We start from the raw sequence: 16134 nt of genomic DNA on the forward strand, positions 1-16134 counted from the left end.
GAACCGGAGTAGACCAAATATGACGGTTGGTTATGAATTTCGTTACACTAACCCGGCTAGTATGTAATTGGTTTTGTTGTTCTTTATTATATATTTCTTTCTCTTCAACAGAGTTGATTTTCTCTAATTGGAGTTGATTATAATGACTCTTAACAGTTAACACACTGCTACAAAATTATCTCGTTCATTACATTTTTCGTTAATCACTTTGAATTTTGGGGTAAATCTGTATCCTATTAACTAGAATTTTTCTTCTAACATTCAGATTTTGACTCAAAACTAATTTTCAGTAAAATGGAAAAACAAACATAGTGTACACAAATAGTAGACGTAGACGTTATTTAGTGGTGGCCAACATTGAGTCATGCATTGATCACCATCACTTGATACGCTTTAAGTTGTCTATGACTAGGCTCATCCAAATATTCGGTTGCCGCCTGAAATTTCACACACCTCTTCTCTAAGCACTCTCACAGCTTCTGAGACTCCATCCTGATATTATTGTTTTTGGATATTGTCAGATATTACTCAAACTACTAAAGAAAACAAAAAAAGATTGAGCTATACATCGAAAAAACTCCATGGGAAGAAAGAATACTTTGATTATGGGCCATGGATCAGTAGGAGAAAAAGAAAACAAAAAACTGATCAAAATTAGTTACCTCAAGAGATAATATTTCAGCGATTTCCATGGCACGAGCTTTGGTTTTTGCAGACAGTGCATCATATATGGCTTTTGCTACCACTTGTGCAGCTTCCATGATGTTCTCATCATTTGTTTCCTCCAGAAGCAGGTGGTTTCTTTTCAATGGTTGAGGACCAACCCCAAGCCAAGACATCTTTTCTGCCCAATAGAACTGATCCAGCACAAATGGGCATATGATCTGTAGAAAGAAACATACACACATTATACGGTCACTTATTGGCAATACAACTTGAGATTCGTTCAAATGAACACCAATACTAGTCTGTCAACTCAGAAGATACAAGATAAAGCTTTAAGTGAAAGAAAGCAAAAACGTTAATCATCATTTGTAACCAAACAGTGCACAAGGCTTTGGTTTATGAGCACGATACTGCAGCGTAACTAAAGAGCAATCACGATTAGAAGACCATGGTATGTTCTTCTAATGTGTAGACACAGAATTCATCAACCGTTCTTAGTTATTGTACAACAAAAAGCCTACTGGTCCGTTTAGGCCAAGTTTTACCATTTTGTGTCAAGTCACATACAAAAACGTCCAAAGATTATATAAGATTGTTGAAGCAAAACATACCTGTGGGATCCCAGCATGTAATGCTGCAGCTGTAGAACCACTATTTCCACAGGGAGACATTTTCATATAAAAACATGACAAAATCAGTTCTCATCTATATATATATACGTCCTAGTTTTTTAGGTAAGAGCATCCAGCAGAAAATTTCACCTGCCACCATGATGAATTGCAGCAGCACATTTTCGAAACAGCCAATTGTATGGCACCATACTAATTCAGATAGACAAAGAGATATGCATGTTATATAGAGCTACAGAAATATTTACATTTGCAATGTCCAATATAACGATATTTCTATATTCCAGAGAAAATAATATCATGTAAAAGAACAATAAACGGCAGCCAAAAATTGGGCAAGTTTGTACTCACCCAGAGAAGCAAAAAAGCTTGCCGTTGAAGATAGAGATTCCCGCATGTAACGGTCGTTCTGCACTTGAAGGCGATTCCTGAGCAATGGTCCAAATTGCTGCATCTAAAGGTTCATAACCCGCTGTGAAAATGATAAATCTGTAGCCTGTAATCTGGATAACAGACTGGAGAACTCGAAGAAAGGCCAGCGGGTTCCTCACAAAACCCATGCTGCGAAAGCAAAGAAAAAGTTATTCCCTTATATTTAGCATGTGCTAAATATCTGACTAGACTAAATATGACTGTTCTGCGCACACAAAATAAATATTGAAGGCATAAAACTCAGAAACGATTTAGAGGGATCAACAGATCAACTTAAAGTTAGACCTTCCAACAGAACTCAACCCTACAAATATAGGACGAGCTGGCTCTAAAGACGATACAAAAGTATAGAACTCAGTGAGGACTGAGCATGTATGAGAATCGTCTGTACCCAGGCGCCCTGCAGAAGGACTGTCTCCACAACTGTTGCATGAAAACTGCCACTCGTTGGGCAGAAACCAAAAGCCACAGACTCGAACACTCAATGGCCAGTAATCTGTTCATATGACAAAATAAATGTAGTGAAATGCAAAGAACGAAGCTTTGCCAGGTCAACTGACTATGCGTCAAACAAGACATTCATTGACAATGATTCTGTTACATTCATTTAGTTTCTATCCCTTTTTCCGGATGGAAAATAGTCATCATTTTTAGTTCAGGTCTGTTGCAGAACATACCAAAAAGAAGGAACACGAAGGTACTACCCAAATCACTTTTCTGTAAAGAAGGTTCTAGCAATCCACAGAAACATATTTCGTTAAAAGAGGCAAACATCCAACGTACCAGGGCATTCGACAATTTCTTTGCTGAAACCATACCTGTCACAAGAAAAATAAGTAACAGGTCACCTACAAACTTATGCGTTGCCATCTAGTTTTTCGATTAATACCAGTATAATACGGCAACTAACTTACTAAAAGTTTTAAAATGCTTTTAAAAAATCAGAATGTAACAAAGAAATATACAAATATAAAATCTAGATGGGAAGAAGATTGCAAAGTGATCGGATGTACTACCAAGAGAATTCACAACTCACAGGACCAGTGGAGATGGCGGCCGGATATGCAAAATTGGAAGGTCTGTTACTGGATCCTGCATCCAATGAGTAGATAGGGTAGCAGGCAATAATTTTTTTTGACAAAAAAAATGTATCCTTCGAGGTCTCTATGTTCTAAAAAACACCTACTGCGAAAGGGTAACAACTTAGGTTGAGTTCCTCATATCGCCATGATCCCCAATCTTCAGTAAAAAGAGGCCACATCCAATGAGTTACATCACTCCAGCTAACCTGCAAAAATATAAAATTATAAAAATTCAGGAGAAAATAACAACAGTGGCATGTTTGTATCACAATCATATGAAATACCTTGTCGATGGGGGCTTCTTTCAAATACTTGTATAACTCCGGAAGTTCTTTCCTAAACTGTCTTTCAAAGCCTGATGGTGGACTGTACAAAAGAAGAATTGCAAGTGGTCATACTTCCATTTCCAGGATGTCAAGCACATACTTCCAAGCTATGAAGTTACCTATACGGAACAACATAAGGAGCAGCTACCACACAACGGATTTCGAAAAGTTCTGCAAGGCTCCATCCTTCCTGAATGTACAATCAGAAAAACTACTGTTAATTCTTTCTTATCATATGATCGTAACCATCATTCAGAACTTCAGATTTTGACTTTTTTCGCTGAGAGCCAAGCTTCATGATGCAACTCTATTGTCATTGATAGAGATAAATTAAACATAATCATGATCCTGGTACAATGGAAAGTATGAAGTAGATGTACCAATGCAAAAAAGTTTATGACAACGAGATCCCCCTCCGTACAAGGACCCTTTCCGAAAATGCTTTTGAATGCAGAATGACACTCTTGTCTGTGTTCCTTTTTTATCCTTTGTTTTCCCTCCAGAAAAAGCATCGTTGCTGAGTCTGAATGTAGCCCACAAAAGCAAAAGGAGGAAATACATACAAAGAAAGAAAGAAAGAAAGTGAGCAAGATGAATGCTTAAAGCTAAGGTGTGAAGAAAACAAGAACTGGAAAAAGGAATTAGCATAAGAGTATTGACCTGTAGCGTCCTGAGTACCCTGAGGTTCACTAGACAGAGCAGGAGGAGAATTGGTAGGAAAATAAGAAACGTTCGCTTTGGTTAAGTGGGAGCTAAGGTTCTGCCAAAAAGAAACAACCTTTTTACTTTTGATTCTCGAAAGTGGAGAAAGCAACATAGTTTCTGCAATTCGAGAACTCTAGGAGAAGAAGAAGAAGAACCCAACCTCATGAGCCAGATGAGACATTAAAACCACAGAGTACTGTTGCTGATCACGAGCGAAAGCTGCGGCAATGGCCTGCCAAAGTAAATAGCTTTTGGAATCGATTTTCTAAGAGAACCCAAATTCCAAAACTGAGAGAGAGAGAATGAGATTACAGCGAGAGGGAAGACATCGCCTTTGGTACCAAAAGCCATGAAAAGAGCGATGGGTTTCCTGCTCTCCGATCGATCCATGGTGCTCATGCTCTGACGAGACGAGAGAGAGTGAGACTAGAGTGTTCACCGCAGCTACAGCGTCTAATATAGCGATCACCAATGAAGCGCGTTTTGCAACCTTCAAAATATTGGATTCGCGTTTGCATCTCAACATTCAGTAAACGCATTTCACATTCTGTTGGATTTCGACCGGAAAAGTTATGAGCAGCAGATTCGGCTCGAGTCTCATCCTCTAAAACCGGTAACTTTGCATAAAAAAAATGAATAAAAACTCAAACTTTGCAAGTTTTGTAACAACAATTTTGATCTACAAAAAACATTAGAAACAGATTCGTTATTTTAATTAAAGAAAAGTACTTTTGAAACTGACTGTAATCAAATCATATCATACTTATTTCTCTGCATATCATCAAGCGCGCCAATTGAATGAGGTCAATTCTGCGTCTTGAAAACCAATCTCCTTCCTTTTTTATTCTGTTTTGATTCATTTTTATAAAAAAGTGAGTTGCTTTCTAATGTGTCAACCGATCACTTCACAACAATGCAAATGAAAACTGAGTCTCATATCTTAATGGAACCATCACTTTTGTTTCACATAGCAAGAGAAATCCATCGCATCAGCTCTAGAAAACAAAAAAGCAGATTCTTTCTTCATTTCTTAAAACTATACATGTGATTCCAAAGACATTACTTTGGCATGTGAAGAACACAACGCAGACACCTTCCTTCTCTCATAAGCTTAAAAGCTTCGTTGATATCATCAAACGCAAGGTTATGCGTGACCAATTCGTCGATCATGATCTCCTACGCCACAAAAGAAAGGTAAAAGAACTGTTCATCCATTAATGGCGATTTTGTTTTATGTAGCTGTGCTAATATACCTTGTTCATGTACTTTTCAATGAGCGAAGGAAGATCAGATTTAGGCTTCCAACCACCAAAAAGAGTCCCTTTTAAAGATTTCCCAGAAAGAAAAAGTCCGTAATGAGCTGAAACTTCAGGCTTCACTTTCGGTACACCTAAAGTAACGGTCATGCCCCATCCCTGAGATATCCACAATGAAAGTGAAAAAGGCATTTGTATACAATTTGGTGCGTAAAATACAAAACAAGGTGAGAAGTAAATGGAACAGAAAGCTCACATCTGAGCACGATTGTAAAGCAGTTGTAGCTATTCCTGTATCACCAACGCATTCAAATGAGAAATCCGCACCTCCTCCTGTCATTCTTTTGATTACCTAAAAATCCCAATACAGTGAGAAAACATGTTATACACGTACTTAAGATGAAGGCAAGAAGCTTTAATGCTATGATAAGCACAAACCAGAGAATCACTGGAACTACCTGGGGAACGGGTTCAGAGAGGTCGTTTGAATTGATGAAATCCGTGACACCAAATGTCTTTGCTGAAACAAGAAAAGAACACTCAAAAGAAGTCCAGAAACACGCTAAGCCGTGATATATCTTAAAGCTATGACTATGATATACCTTGTTCAGCCTTAGCTGGGTTTATATCAACCCCAATTATTTGAGCTGCTCCTCTGAGTTTGGCACCTTGAGCAACCTGCTCATAAGACAGACTTAATCCCACATCAAACCCCATCAACACAATGTACGAAGAAGCATCAAAGTTTATGTACCAATACTTACCGAAAGACCAACAGTTCCAAGACCAAATATCACAACACTTGAACCTTTTTGTACATCAGCAACATTCCATGCTGCACCAAGACCTAGAATTACTAGATTTTTTAGTGTTGGCTGGAAATAAGTATTTGAATTTCATCTTTCTTTTTTTTTTGTGTACCTGCAGCTGCTCCACAGCTCAGAAGACAAATCTTGTTCAGAGGTGCCAGAGGATTGACTTTAACAGCAGAGCCAGAGTGAACCACAGTGTACTCGCTGAAACTTGAAACTGCGCAGTAATGGTAAACAGGTTTGCCTTTAATGGAGAAGCGTGTCTTCTGATCACTATGCATCAAACCTTTCCTCTCCATTCCAAGAACCTGACACATGTTACTTTTTCCAGACATACAATGCCGACATGACCCACACTCTCCAGTAAATACAGCGAGCACGTGGTCTCCTTTCTCAAACTCGGTTACGCCTTCCCCTATGCTCTCCACTATACTGCAGAAACATCCAGGATTCAAACCTGTTTAGCTCTTTCTTTCTTCAGTTGCACAAAGAACTATACCATAAAAACAGCTAATATAAGTGTCTAGCTAACTCTGGATCAATGCCTAAACCACGACAAATCCAGAATACATTCTCCTTGCTCTCCTTTAAACTTTCAGCTCTGAACTAACCGAAGTAAGGTATGTTCCTGAGCTGGCAAAGCTACAATTTACTGCACCACCCCTAGGCTAGTTACAATAGTCCTAGCTAGTCTCAACAAGAGCACTGTATTAAACCGCATCACATTCTTACATTTTTGAAACCCAAGTAAGGTCTGTTCCAAGGATTGTAAAATCTAAAAGCGAAGTTCTGGACAAAAGTGACTTACCCTGCAGCTTCATGGCCAAATATTCGGGGCAAAAGAGACTGTAACCAACAAAGGAGGAGACAGGAACAGAGACTCGTAAATTTGGAAATTCAAAAGGAGATAATTGTAAAGAATGAGAAACGAAACCTGAGATTCCCAAGCGGAGAGGTCGCTACGACAGAGAGATGTACAGACAACTTTAATTCTGATCTCAAGGGGTTGAGGTGGACTCACTTCCACTTCCTCCATAACCAGTGGCTCACCAGCACGCCATGCCACCGCAGCTGCATAATTTATCTTAAGGTTTTATCAAAATCTCTAAAAGAGGACAAAACTCACAAAAAAAAAAAAACTTTTTTTACCTTTGCAGGTTATGACTCGAGGTTGTTCGGAGGAGGAAGACGACGACATTGTTATCCAAATTTGTTTGATTCTAGCACAAATCAAGGAACCCCAGAGTGAGACGAAGGGGATGAAGAAACAGAGCTTCACCTAACACCAAGTCACCAACCACCATGAGCTTAAAAAACCCGACTTTACAGCTTCAGAGGTCCCACATTAGATCCAAGTCATTCCCGCCACCAACCCCTTTCATCAATTAATCCGAAACCTCATCGCATTCGATTCATATAATTTCTAAGTGACAAATAGTGTCGAATCGAGGACACTCGACTCACAAAATCAGATTTACTGGTTTTATCGTAATTTTATATTCACATCTGACTTTCTTCTTACTGAGATTTACAGCTTACTGGTTTTATCGTAATCTTATATTCACATCCTTTTTTTATGCTTTTTCCGTTTTGATGAAATCAGTGCTTAGCTTGTTGAAATTTTAGATTACTACTGTTTCTGTGTTTCATTCCAGGTCCAGGAAAGCTGGTTCGCATAGGAAGAGCAATGAAGGAAGAGAAAATTAAGAAGAGCAATGAAGTGTCCATTTCCTAGTCAGAATTGGTCTTACTAAGAGACCAATAGCCATGTAACTCTGTTTCATTCAGTTGTAGAGCTTATTGGACGGACCTGACTGAATCCTCGTTATAGTAGCAATGTTGGGCTGGTTAAATCAGGCTTGGAGAAGAGTGTTATTGGGTTTATAGTGGGCTCTTATTTACTCCATAGTTAAAAAAAATTGAAACCCAATGTAATGATATTTTAAAAACTTTTTATAATCCTTTGGCTTTGGGTATATATGATCACCTTTGTTTTTTTTCCCCTTAAATAAAATATGATAATCTTTGTTAATTGATCATTTTTTCCACACTTGGTTAAGTTTTCAAAAAAAAAAAAAAAATCAAAAACATTTGGTACCATGTCCTTTATTTATTTATTTATTTATTTATTGAGTTGTGATAGGATGGACTCATACATATGATGCATTGTTATGCATGGGGACATGAAAGACATGTGAAATAAGATGCTTGATATTATTAATTAGCTCTTGTAGTAGAGTGGATTAGGGAGCTTGAAAGTTCTTCTCCCAGGGCTGTCCTTAGCCAAATCAGCCCATTGGTCTCCAATATTCCCAATGATAGTGTAACCACTCCTCTCCAGCTTCTTCCTCTCCTTTGACTTGAAGTTCGCTGTCTTCATGTTCGAATCCGTTGGCCTGCGTTTCCATAAATCATTCATTTCAAATCACGGATGATATACTTAATTACTGTATATGATTAAGCTACTTAGTTTAATTCTTCGTACTTGAATAAGATATGCTTCCAATAGTGGAAGCCAGCAGCTTTGAGATTCTTAAGAGTGACTTCCTCCAACTCTTGGAATCGTTCAGTGAGTAAGACTGGTTCAATCCCGAGTTCGAGGATGTTTTGGTAAAGATGCAAAGTCTCTGGGAGCACGGGAGCTTCTCCGACCTCCAACCACTTCATGAACGTCTCCGGTTCGTGCTTCTCTGTCCTAAGAAACCCCCAAAAAAAAGAACATAAAAAAGTAGTCTTACATGAAATCACAAAAAAAATCACAATGTAGTCATGGAAAAAAAAGATTGAAATCAGAGATGTGAAAATCAATAATACAATAAAATATAATGATGTCTCTGTATATGTTTACATCTAAGCATCTTTGAAAAAATGTGGAGATGGAGGAATTTTGTAGAAGTTCATTAAAAACTATGTATGTATATAATTTTCCTTATAAAAATTAGGAGCCGTTGAAATTTGAAAAAAAAAAAATAATAATAATAATAATAGAGAAGAGACTATGTGTGAATGCAAACAGTCTATATACATGGTAGTGAAACTAATAGTAGTAATATGTGTACCCGTATCCGTATTTGGCGTAAAAGGGAACATTAGACAGGAGGGTGTCGTCTAGGTCAAAGATCCAAACATTGTAGGTATTATTCTTTAGGGCAAGTCCTTTGGCGTAGAAATAAGCTTCTTTGCACAACGTTTTGGAGTCGTAACGGTACTGTTGGGACGTGGTCAAGTAGTCTTCAACATAGCCTTTGCAATTTGCGGGCACAGTCTCGAAGTTTATGATGTTAGAAGTAAAAGAGTAATATCGTAAACGTGTTTAGCTTTGTGAATAAGAATATCTCTCTTATATTAATGCTTAAAAAAAATATCTCAAAACTTAAACACCCAAAAGTCATATGTGAATGCCACAGCTCGACATCTATATATCTTGTTAACATAATTTCATTTTCCTAATTGTATTAGATAACTCCTAAAGCAACTAGAAATACTAGGAAACCGACTAAGCCCTTCTTATCTTAATCCAACTTGATTAAGGATGTCTTGGGCCTGAAGTAATGTTGAAGCTTATCCAACATTCTTCCTCTTAACCTTCAACCTATCCTTAGCCATATCTTGGACACCAATTAAGTTCCTCATCTCTGCAAACTTGACCCGCGTCAATGCTTTAGTTAACATATCAGCCTTTTGCTCTGTTCCTGGTACATGTTCGACTCCAACCAGCTCCCTCTCAACACATTCTCGCAAAAAGTGATACCGTTTGTGAATGTGCTTGCTTTTACCGTGAAACACTGGGTTCTTTGTCAGTTCTATTGCAGACTTGTTGTCAAGTTTGATGATCACTTGCTCTGGTTTCCAACCTGTTACTTCACTTAGTATATCTCGAAGCCATATAGCTTGTCTTGCCGTCTCTGTTGCCGCCATAAATTCAGCTTCACATGATGAAAGAGCTACTGTGTCTTGTTTTTGCGAGCACCATGTGATTGGAGCTGATCCAAGATAAAAAATATGACCTGTGGTACTTCTTCCATCATCGAAATCAATGTTATGGCTGCTGTCACTGTATCCGACAAGCGTTTTTGATGTATCTTGTTTGAACTTCAAACCGAAAGAGACTGTTCCTTTAAGGTACCGTAGTATCTGTTTCATCATCTCTCCATGGGATTTTCGTGGACTTTGCATGTATCTACTAGCAATGCCGACTGAGAAAGCTAGATCAGGACGAGTGTGAAGTAGATACCTTAGACATCCGACATTTCTTCTGTAGCTCGTCGCATCTATATATGGTTCTTCTTCTGCTTTTGAGACTTTAAGTCCAAAGTCCATCAGAATCGTAGTTGAATTACAGCTTTCAAGACCGGCTTCTTTCAAGATTCTGTTTGCGTAAGCTTCTTGCTTGATTTCAATACCGTCTTCTCCTTGGTGAACCTCAATACCAAGATAATATGTGAGTTTTCCAAGATCTGACATTTCAAACTTTGAAGACATACCGATCTTAACTCATTCAGTGCTTTGGTATTATTTCCCGTGATGAACAGGTCGTCCACATACACAGCGACTATGAGTAGACTTCCCTTTTCTTCTTTGCGATATACTGAGGTCTCTTTCATGCACCTTATGAACTTCATACCTTTTAGAATCTGGTCAAGTTTGGTATTCCAGGCTCGCGGTGCTTGTCGTAGACCATACAAGGCTTTCGAGAGTTTGTATACTTTGTGTTCTTCTCCTTTTTTTTCGAAACCTTCTGGTTGTTCTACGAACACGTCTTCCTTTAGTTCTCCGTGCAAGAAAGCCGTTTTTACATCCAAATGGTGAATTTCCCAACCATGTGAAGCAGCTAGTGCCATTAACAATTGAATGGTTTCAATTCGCGCAACCGGTGCGAAGACCTCGTCAAAGTCTATACCTGATTCTTGTATATAACCTTTAGCTACTAGTCTTGCTTTGTATTTGTTAATGGAGCCATCTGCATTCTTCTTAATCTTAAAAATCCACTTTAGGCCAATCACTTTTATGTTACTTGGTCGATCAACAAGAGACCATGTCTTGTTCTTGTTAATCGAATGAATCTCTTCTTCGCAGGCTTTCCTCCATTCCAGTAAACCCTTTGCTTCTTTATAGCTTCTTGGTTCATAGTTTATTGCAAGTAGCATTCTCTCGCATTCCACAGAGGCCTGTAAGACGAAATCATTGAGATGTCCTGGTCGTTTAACTTGACGAGTTGATCGTCTTAGTGCTGGTGCTGTTTCTTGTGTTATGTCGTTTCCCTCATCTCCATGATTGTCTCCTTGATGATCTGTAACATCACTGCTCTCTTCTTCATTATTTTCGTAATCATGGGAATCTTCATCCTCGGTTCCATCTTGATTATGAGCATCAACAATTACGGGACCTTCTCCAGTATCTTCTACATCCCCCCAGGTCATATGAAACATCCTTGGTTCTCTGTTTAGTCCATTCGATGCTTCTTTCCAGTTCCAACTTGTTCTTTCATCGAACACCACGTCTCGGCTTATTACTATCCTGCGATTTGATGGATTGTACAACCTGTAAGCTTTTGAACCTGGTTCAATCCCAAGATGAACAAGTGGTATTGATCTGTCATCGAGTTTTCTGAGACTTGCAGAGTCCAACTTCGAGTAGACTAGACATCCGAAAACTCTTAGGTGCTCCACATTGGGTTTCTTCTTGCGCAAAGCTTCATACGGAGTCATATTGTCCAAAGCTTTTGTTGGAACTCTGTTAATGATGTAGGTGGCGTGTCTTGTTGCTTAGTTAGGCACTTTCTTCTCTTTAAGCATGCTTCTGGTCATCCCCATTAATGTTCTATTCCTTCTTTCAACAACGCCATTTTGTTGGGGCGTATACGGAGCCGTCAACTGTCTTTTTATTCCACTTGCTTCGCAGAATTCATGAAAGTCCTTAGAAGTGAATTCTCCTCCCCTGTCTGTCCTGAGGGTGATAATATCTTCTTTGAAATCCTTCTCAACCAGTCTTTTAAATGCTTTTAATTTATCAAGTCCATCGCTTTTCTCTTTGAGGAGGATTGTCCACATATATCGTGAGAAATCATCTATGATAACGAACTCGTATCTGTTGCGAGCAAGGGTAGGAGGCGTTATTGGCCCACATAGATCTGCATAAAGGAGCTCCAAGGGTTTTGATGCTCGAAACTTACTAGCCTTTGGAAAACTCTGTCGATTTTGTTTTCCAACTAGGCATGACTCACAGATCTTTGTTTCGTTTCGTATTGAGGGAAGACCACGAACCATCTCGTGTTGAGCCATATCTTTGATCGTTTTAAAACTTATGTGCCCCATTCTTGTGTGCCACTTCCAGGTGTTATCCTCAATGTTCGAATGAAGACATACTGGTTTTCCGATTTGAAGCTTGATCTTGTAGAGGCGATTTGGTGATCTGATTACTTTCACCAATAGCCTGTTGTTTGGATCATGAACCGTTAAATAATCTTGCTTCATTCGAACGTCACATCCAACTTCTGTTGCTTGACCTAGGCTCAGAATATTGCTTCGGAGATCGGGAATATAGTAAACTTCTTTCACAAGGATCTGTTCATCGGTTTTACTTTGAAATAGAATGGATCCTTTTCCTTCTATCTTCACACAAGACCCATCTCCAAATTTTACTTTGCCTGTAATGTTCTTGTTGAGCTCTGAAAAATACGCCTTGTTGCCTGTCATGTGGTTACTTGCCCCATTATCAAGGTACCATATATCTTCTTCTCCCTCATAGTTCTTGGGTATAAGTTTGTCTTCATTTAAAAACACGACCTCATGCATGTAGAGGGCTTCGTCTTCGTCTGCTTCCTCTTTTCAACTTCGTGCATATTTGTCTCTTGGTACTTTCGAGTTCTATCAGGACATTTGGAGGCGAAGTGACCTGGCTTGTCACAGCGATAGCAGATGACTCTAGAAAGATCCTTTTTCTCCCGTGTCTGATTTGAATCGTTTTGATTCATCGACCTGTCTTGAGAATTAAACCGACCTCCTCTACCGCGTCCTCTGTTTCCACGTCCTCGTCCTCTTCCGTATGAGACCTGTTGGTCTATTCGTATACAGCAATTTTCCTTGTGTATCCTCTTGATTCTCCTCGCCGAGAATCCGTTCTTCATAGGCTTTTAACCGGCCAATGATGTCTTCAAAACTAGTTGTCTTTAAGTCTAAAACCTGTTCAAGAGAAGCGATGATGTGTATATATTTGTTTCTCGGCAAAGTGTTAAGAAACTTTTTAACAAGTTTTGATTCATCCATCGTTTCTCCAAGGGCAGCTGATTTTGAAGCAAATTCTGATAACTTTCCAGCAAAGTCGTCGATGGTGTCTGTGTCTTTCATCTTCATTCTCTCGAATTCAGACATCAGAGTTTGGAGTCTGGCTTCTCTAACTCGATCGGCACCTAGGTTGCGAGTTTTAATCGCTTCCCAAATTGCCTTTGGAGAATTTTGCTCACCGACTTGTAAGATTAAATTCTCCGGGATGGACTGAAAGAGTAGGCCGATTGCAACGTCGTTCTTGGTAGAGTCTGTTGAGCCGGGATCAATGGTTTCCCAGACTTTGTGGATTCGTAGCAACACTCGCATCCGCATCGCCCATACGGTGTAGTTCGTGGAGGTTAATAGTGGGCATTGTATAGATGATGGGATCTTCTCTTTTGCCTGCGTCGCCGGAACTACGTCTCCCATTGTTTCGTATCACGTTGTCTTCGTGTTTCAAAGCTCAAATTTTGATCGAAAACCATAATGCTCTGATACCAAATAAAAGAGTAAGATCGTAAACGTGCTTAGCTTTGTGAATAAGAATAACTCTCTTATATTAATGCTTAAGAAAAATATCTCAAAACTCAAACACCCAAAAGTCATATGTGAATGTCACAGCTCGACATCTATATATCTAGTTAACATAATTTCCTTTTCCTAATTGTATTAGATAACTCCTAAAGCAACTAGAAACACTAGGAAACCGACTAAGCCCTTCTTATCTTAATCTAACTTGATTAAGGATGTCTTGGGCCTGAAGTAATGTTGAAGCTTATCCAACAAGAAGTCTCAACACCAAGGTGCCAGCTTATGCAGTTGGGGTAGTTGATGGTGAGTCGTTGTTTCTCTAAGAGCTTGGCTTCGTTCTCAAAGATGTTCGTTGATGTGAGCAACTCGATGAGCTCAGGCACAGTTACGGAAGGCCGGCCGTGGGAGACCGTAGCGGCCAAGAGCAAGAGAAGTGAAAGTGTGAGGATTTTCTTTTTTTTTGGGTATGGTTATTGTTTAGTGTGTGATGTTTATTTGTATGATACAAAGGATGGTATTTATAGCCGGGGTAAGTTACGGTATGATTACTTACGATGGGAAATGAGGAGATAAGTGTACGTGTCTGGCTTCGAATGATCGATGCAATGATTAATTGGTGTCCCCATTATGTTGAAGATCTTTCACTTGCACCACTCGTTTTTGGAGCACGTTGTGACCGTGCTAATTAGCTTTTTTTTTTGCGTTTTGTTATATTTACCTTTGGCATTTCAATCTTGAATGCTTGTGAAACTTTGGATTAAGAAAAAAACATTATTGTGAAGTTGTTTCACACATAAAAATATATCAGAGTAAGATGACTTTAAGTAGGACTATTTCTAGCTAAATTAACTCGTTATAAAGTCTTGGTTATTTACTTCCCGTGTGTCGATAATAAAATTCCACTGCAACATGCAACACAGAGTGAGGAAATCAGATTATATTATCTTGTAGAATATTGATGATGTATATGTCTTCGCTTTAAAAGTTTGATATTTAAGACTATGGTGATACGTATCCATAAAAGTAGAAATGTGTGTAGGTCATGTACAGACCAATAACTTTACTCAGAGAATAAACCCTACTACATGGAACACACACTATAATTTGACGTGTTCTGTAAGAGCCACACCATAGGCAATAATACCGAAGGTGAAGATAATCAATCGATGGTGATAAAATAATACACTTGTAAAGACGGCTTTTGTGGACGTGTTTATTTTTATACCGAGATGATTAATAGAAAGTTGTCACGAAAACTACTTTCACAAGACAATGATATTGTGTAATTGATTGTGAATTCGATTGCTCACCAATTGCAAAAAGAAAACGTTAATTATAGATCCATCTCCGACTCTGGCAGAATCATGTCCTTTTCTCTATTTCTTTTTTGGTTTTAAACTTTCGGCAATAATCCTTGTTGGAAGTGTGGCTAGTTCATGTGATTTAATCACATGGATTAAGGATTCGGCTGCATATTTCAGAAATTAGGGAATTTGAGCCCAGTTTTGGCCTACGAATAAATTTTATGTTTAAGGCTTTTAATATTAAGCTAATAATGATCCACTTTTGACCCAATAATGTTTTTTTGTCAACGACCAAATAATTTATACTCCTTTTTTCACTATAAAATAATGAGCCCTAATTTTCTAGACACAGAATCGCCGTCTCTGTTTGATACAATAGACAGCGAAGCCACTTTTAGGTCTTAAAAAGGAAAAAAAAAATTGCTCTATGTCTGAAATCTTCTACTGATATCTTGTGCTTATAATACATACAGTTTCGTTTCGGATTCTTTCGCGTGTTTCCTAACTGATGGTTAATACCGGAGTAGTGATTCAGGCAGCCTCCTTGTCAAAAAAAATAAAACAGTGACATGTCAGAGGTGTTTAACTGCTCCTAGAATGAACTTTTCTTCTGCTCTTCAGACTTGCTGAGATTTTATTTGTCTTTGAAGCTGGTCTAGTAGTCTTAAGCACATTCGCTCTTATAATTTTATATAATTAAATAAAAAAACTTTAAGATTCTGAACTCTGTTAATTAATCGTAATAGAGGGACTTTTCTTGATGATTTATAATTCTATTGATGGTTTGCAACTACATTCTCTTCAAAGAGAGAAGAAACTAAAAAAAAACATACGTTTGGTTTAATGCAAGACTTTGACATGCTCTTGTCTAAGCTAGCTAGTATGTAGGAAGTTTGACTTTGAGTGCAAGTAATCAATTTTTTAACCAAACTATTTAGTCACGTGGAACCCTAATCCTGTGATTAAGCATGCTAAACTTGAATAATTCTTAACTGTAGTAGGCACTTAGTGACCTCTAATATGAAATGAGTGTACAACAACGAAACCATCTACACTCGGTTCAAAATTAGATGCCACCATCTATACTAATTAATACATCAACAATCATTCTTCTAAAGGTTGTTGA

At 38.4% G+C, this 16134-nt stretch overlaps 3 protein-coding genes and 1 non-coding gene across 4 annotated transcripts; 1 reads left to right on the top strand and 3 right to left on the bottom strand.

The window, feature by feature from the left end:
* Window positions 1-185: 185 nt before the first annotated feature.
* LOC18013370 (sterol 3-beta-glucosyltransferase UGT80B1) lies at window positions 186-4644 on the bottom strand. The gene is made up of 16 exons (XM_006394665.2): window positions 4604-4644; window positions 4153-4457; window positions 4001-4072; window positions 3796-3895; window positions 3516-3658; window positions 3255-3325; window positions 3094-3175; window positions 2914-3015; window positions 2764-2819; window positions 2511-2545; window positions 2013-2223; window positions 1647-1856; window positions 1428-1487; window positions 1278-1317; window positions 663-884; window positions 186-492 (listed from the first exon to the last, which is right to left on the bottom strand). Exons 2-16 carry the CDS (start codon window positions 4237-4239, stop codon window positions 415-417), a joined length of 1569 nt encoding a protein of 522 aa, XP_006394727.2. The 5' UTR covers window positions 4240-4457; window positions 4604-4644; the 3' UTR covers window positions 186-414.
* Window positions 4645-4762: 118 nt separating this feature from the next.
* Window positions 4763-7673, bottom strand: LOC18013328 (alcohol dehydrogenase-like 6). Its single transcript, XM_006394666.2, has 10 exons — window positions 7058-7673; window positions 6843-6979; window positions 6717-6754; window positions 6018-6340; window positions 5861-5943; window positions 5699-5774; window positions 5555-5616; window positions 5353-5448; window positions 5094-5255; window positions 4763-5016 (listed from the first exon to the last, which is right to left on the bottom strand). Exons 1-10 carry the CDS (start codon window positions 7104-7106, stop codon window positions 4900-4902), a joined length of 1143 nt encoding a protein of 380 aa, XP_006394728.1. The 5' UTR covers window positions 7107-7673; the 3' UTR covers window positions 4763-4899.
* Window positions 7674-8129: 456 nt separating this feature from the next.
* On the bottom strand, window positions 8130-14431 carry LOC18013021 (vegetative storage protein 1). Its single transcript, XM_024151054.1, has 5 exons — window positions 14423-14431; window positions 13965-14156; window positions 8968-9197; window positions 8394-8603; window positions 8130-8304 (listed from the first exon to the last, which is right to left on the bottom strand). Exons 1-5 carry the CDS (start codon window positions 14429-14431, stop codon window positions 8130-8132), a joined length of 816 nt encoding a protein of 271 aa, XP_024006822.1.
* A 1110-nt stretch (window positions 14432-15541) lies between these two features.
* LOC112083781 lies at window positions 15542-15683 on the top strand. Its single transcript, XR_002897909.1, has one exon. It is a non-coding gene; the product is annotated as a small nucleolar RNA snoR77 (small nucleolar RNA).
* The last annotated feature ends 451 nt before the right edge of the window (window positions 15684-16134 follow it).

Source organism: Eutrema salsugineum, unplaced genomic scaffold, assembly GCF_000478725.1.
Source record: "Eutrema salsugineum unplaced genomic scaffold, Eutsalg1_0 scaffold_6, whole genome shotgun sequence".
In the NCBI taxonomy this organism is placed as follows: domain Eukaryota; kingdom Viridiplantae; phylum Streptophyta; class Magnoliopsida; order Brassicales; family Brassicaceae; genus Eutrema; species Eutrema salsugineum.

What these genes read in the sequence shown, in the direction of transcription:
- LOC18013328 (XM_006394666.2), bottom strand. Translation starts at nt 7,106, where the DNA reads ATGTCGTCGTCTTCCTCCTCCGAACAACCTCGAGTCATAACCTGCAAA. An exon ending in TCGAGTCATAACCTGCAAAG is followed by an intron (nt 6,980 to 7,057) that starts GTAAAAAAAGTT and finishes TAAATTATGCAG; the next exon opens with CTGCGGTGGCATGGCGTGCT. An exon ending in TTGGAACTGTTGGTCTTTCG is followed by an intron (nt 5,775 to 5,860) that starts GTAAGTATTGGT and finishes TCTTATGAGCAG; the next exon opens with GTTGCTCAAGGTGCCAAACT.
- LOC18013021 (XM_024151054.1), bottom strand. An exon ending in GCTGGCACCTTGGTGTTGAG is followed by an intron (nt 9,198 to 13,964) that starts ACTTCTTGTTGG and finishes TATTACTCTTTT; the next exon opens with ACTTCTAACATCATAAACTT. An exon ending in TGGAAGCATATCTTATTCAA is followed by an intron (nt 8,305 to 8,393) that starts GTACGAAGAATT and finishes ATGGAAACGCAG; the next exon opens with GCCAACGGATTCGAACATGA.
- LOC18013370 (XM_006394665.2), bottom strand. Translation starts at nt 4,239, where the DNA reads ATGAGCACCATGGATCGATCGGAGAGCAGGAAACCCATCGCTCTTTTC. An exon ending in TCATAAACTTTTTTGCATTG is followed by an intron (nt 3,326 to 3,515) that starts GTACATCTACTT and finishes TTGTACATTCAG; the next exon opens with GAAGGATGGAGCCTTGCAGA. An exon ending in AGAAATTGTCGAATGCCCTG is followed by an intron (nt 2,224 to 2,510) that starts GTACGTTGGATG and finishes TCATATGAACAG; the next exon opens with ATTACTGGCCATTGAGTGTT.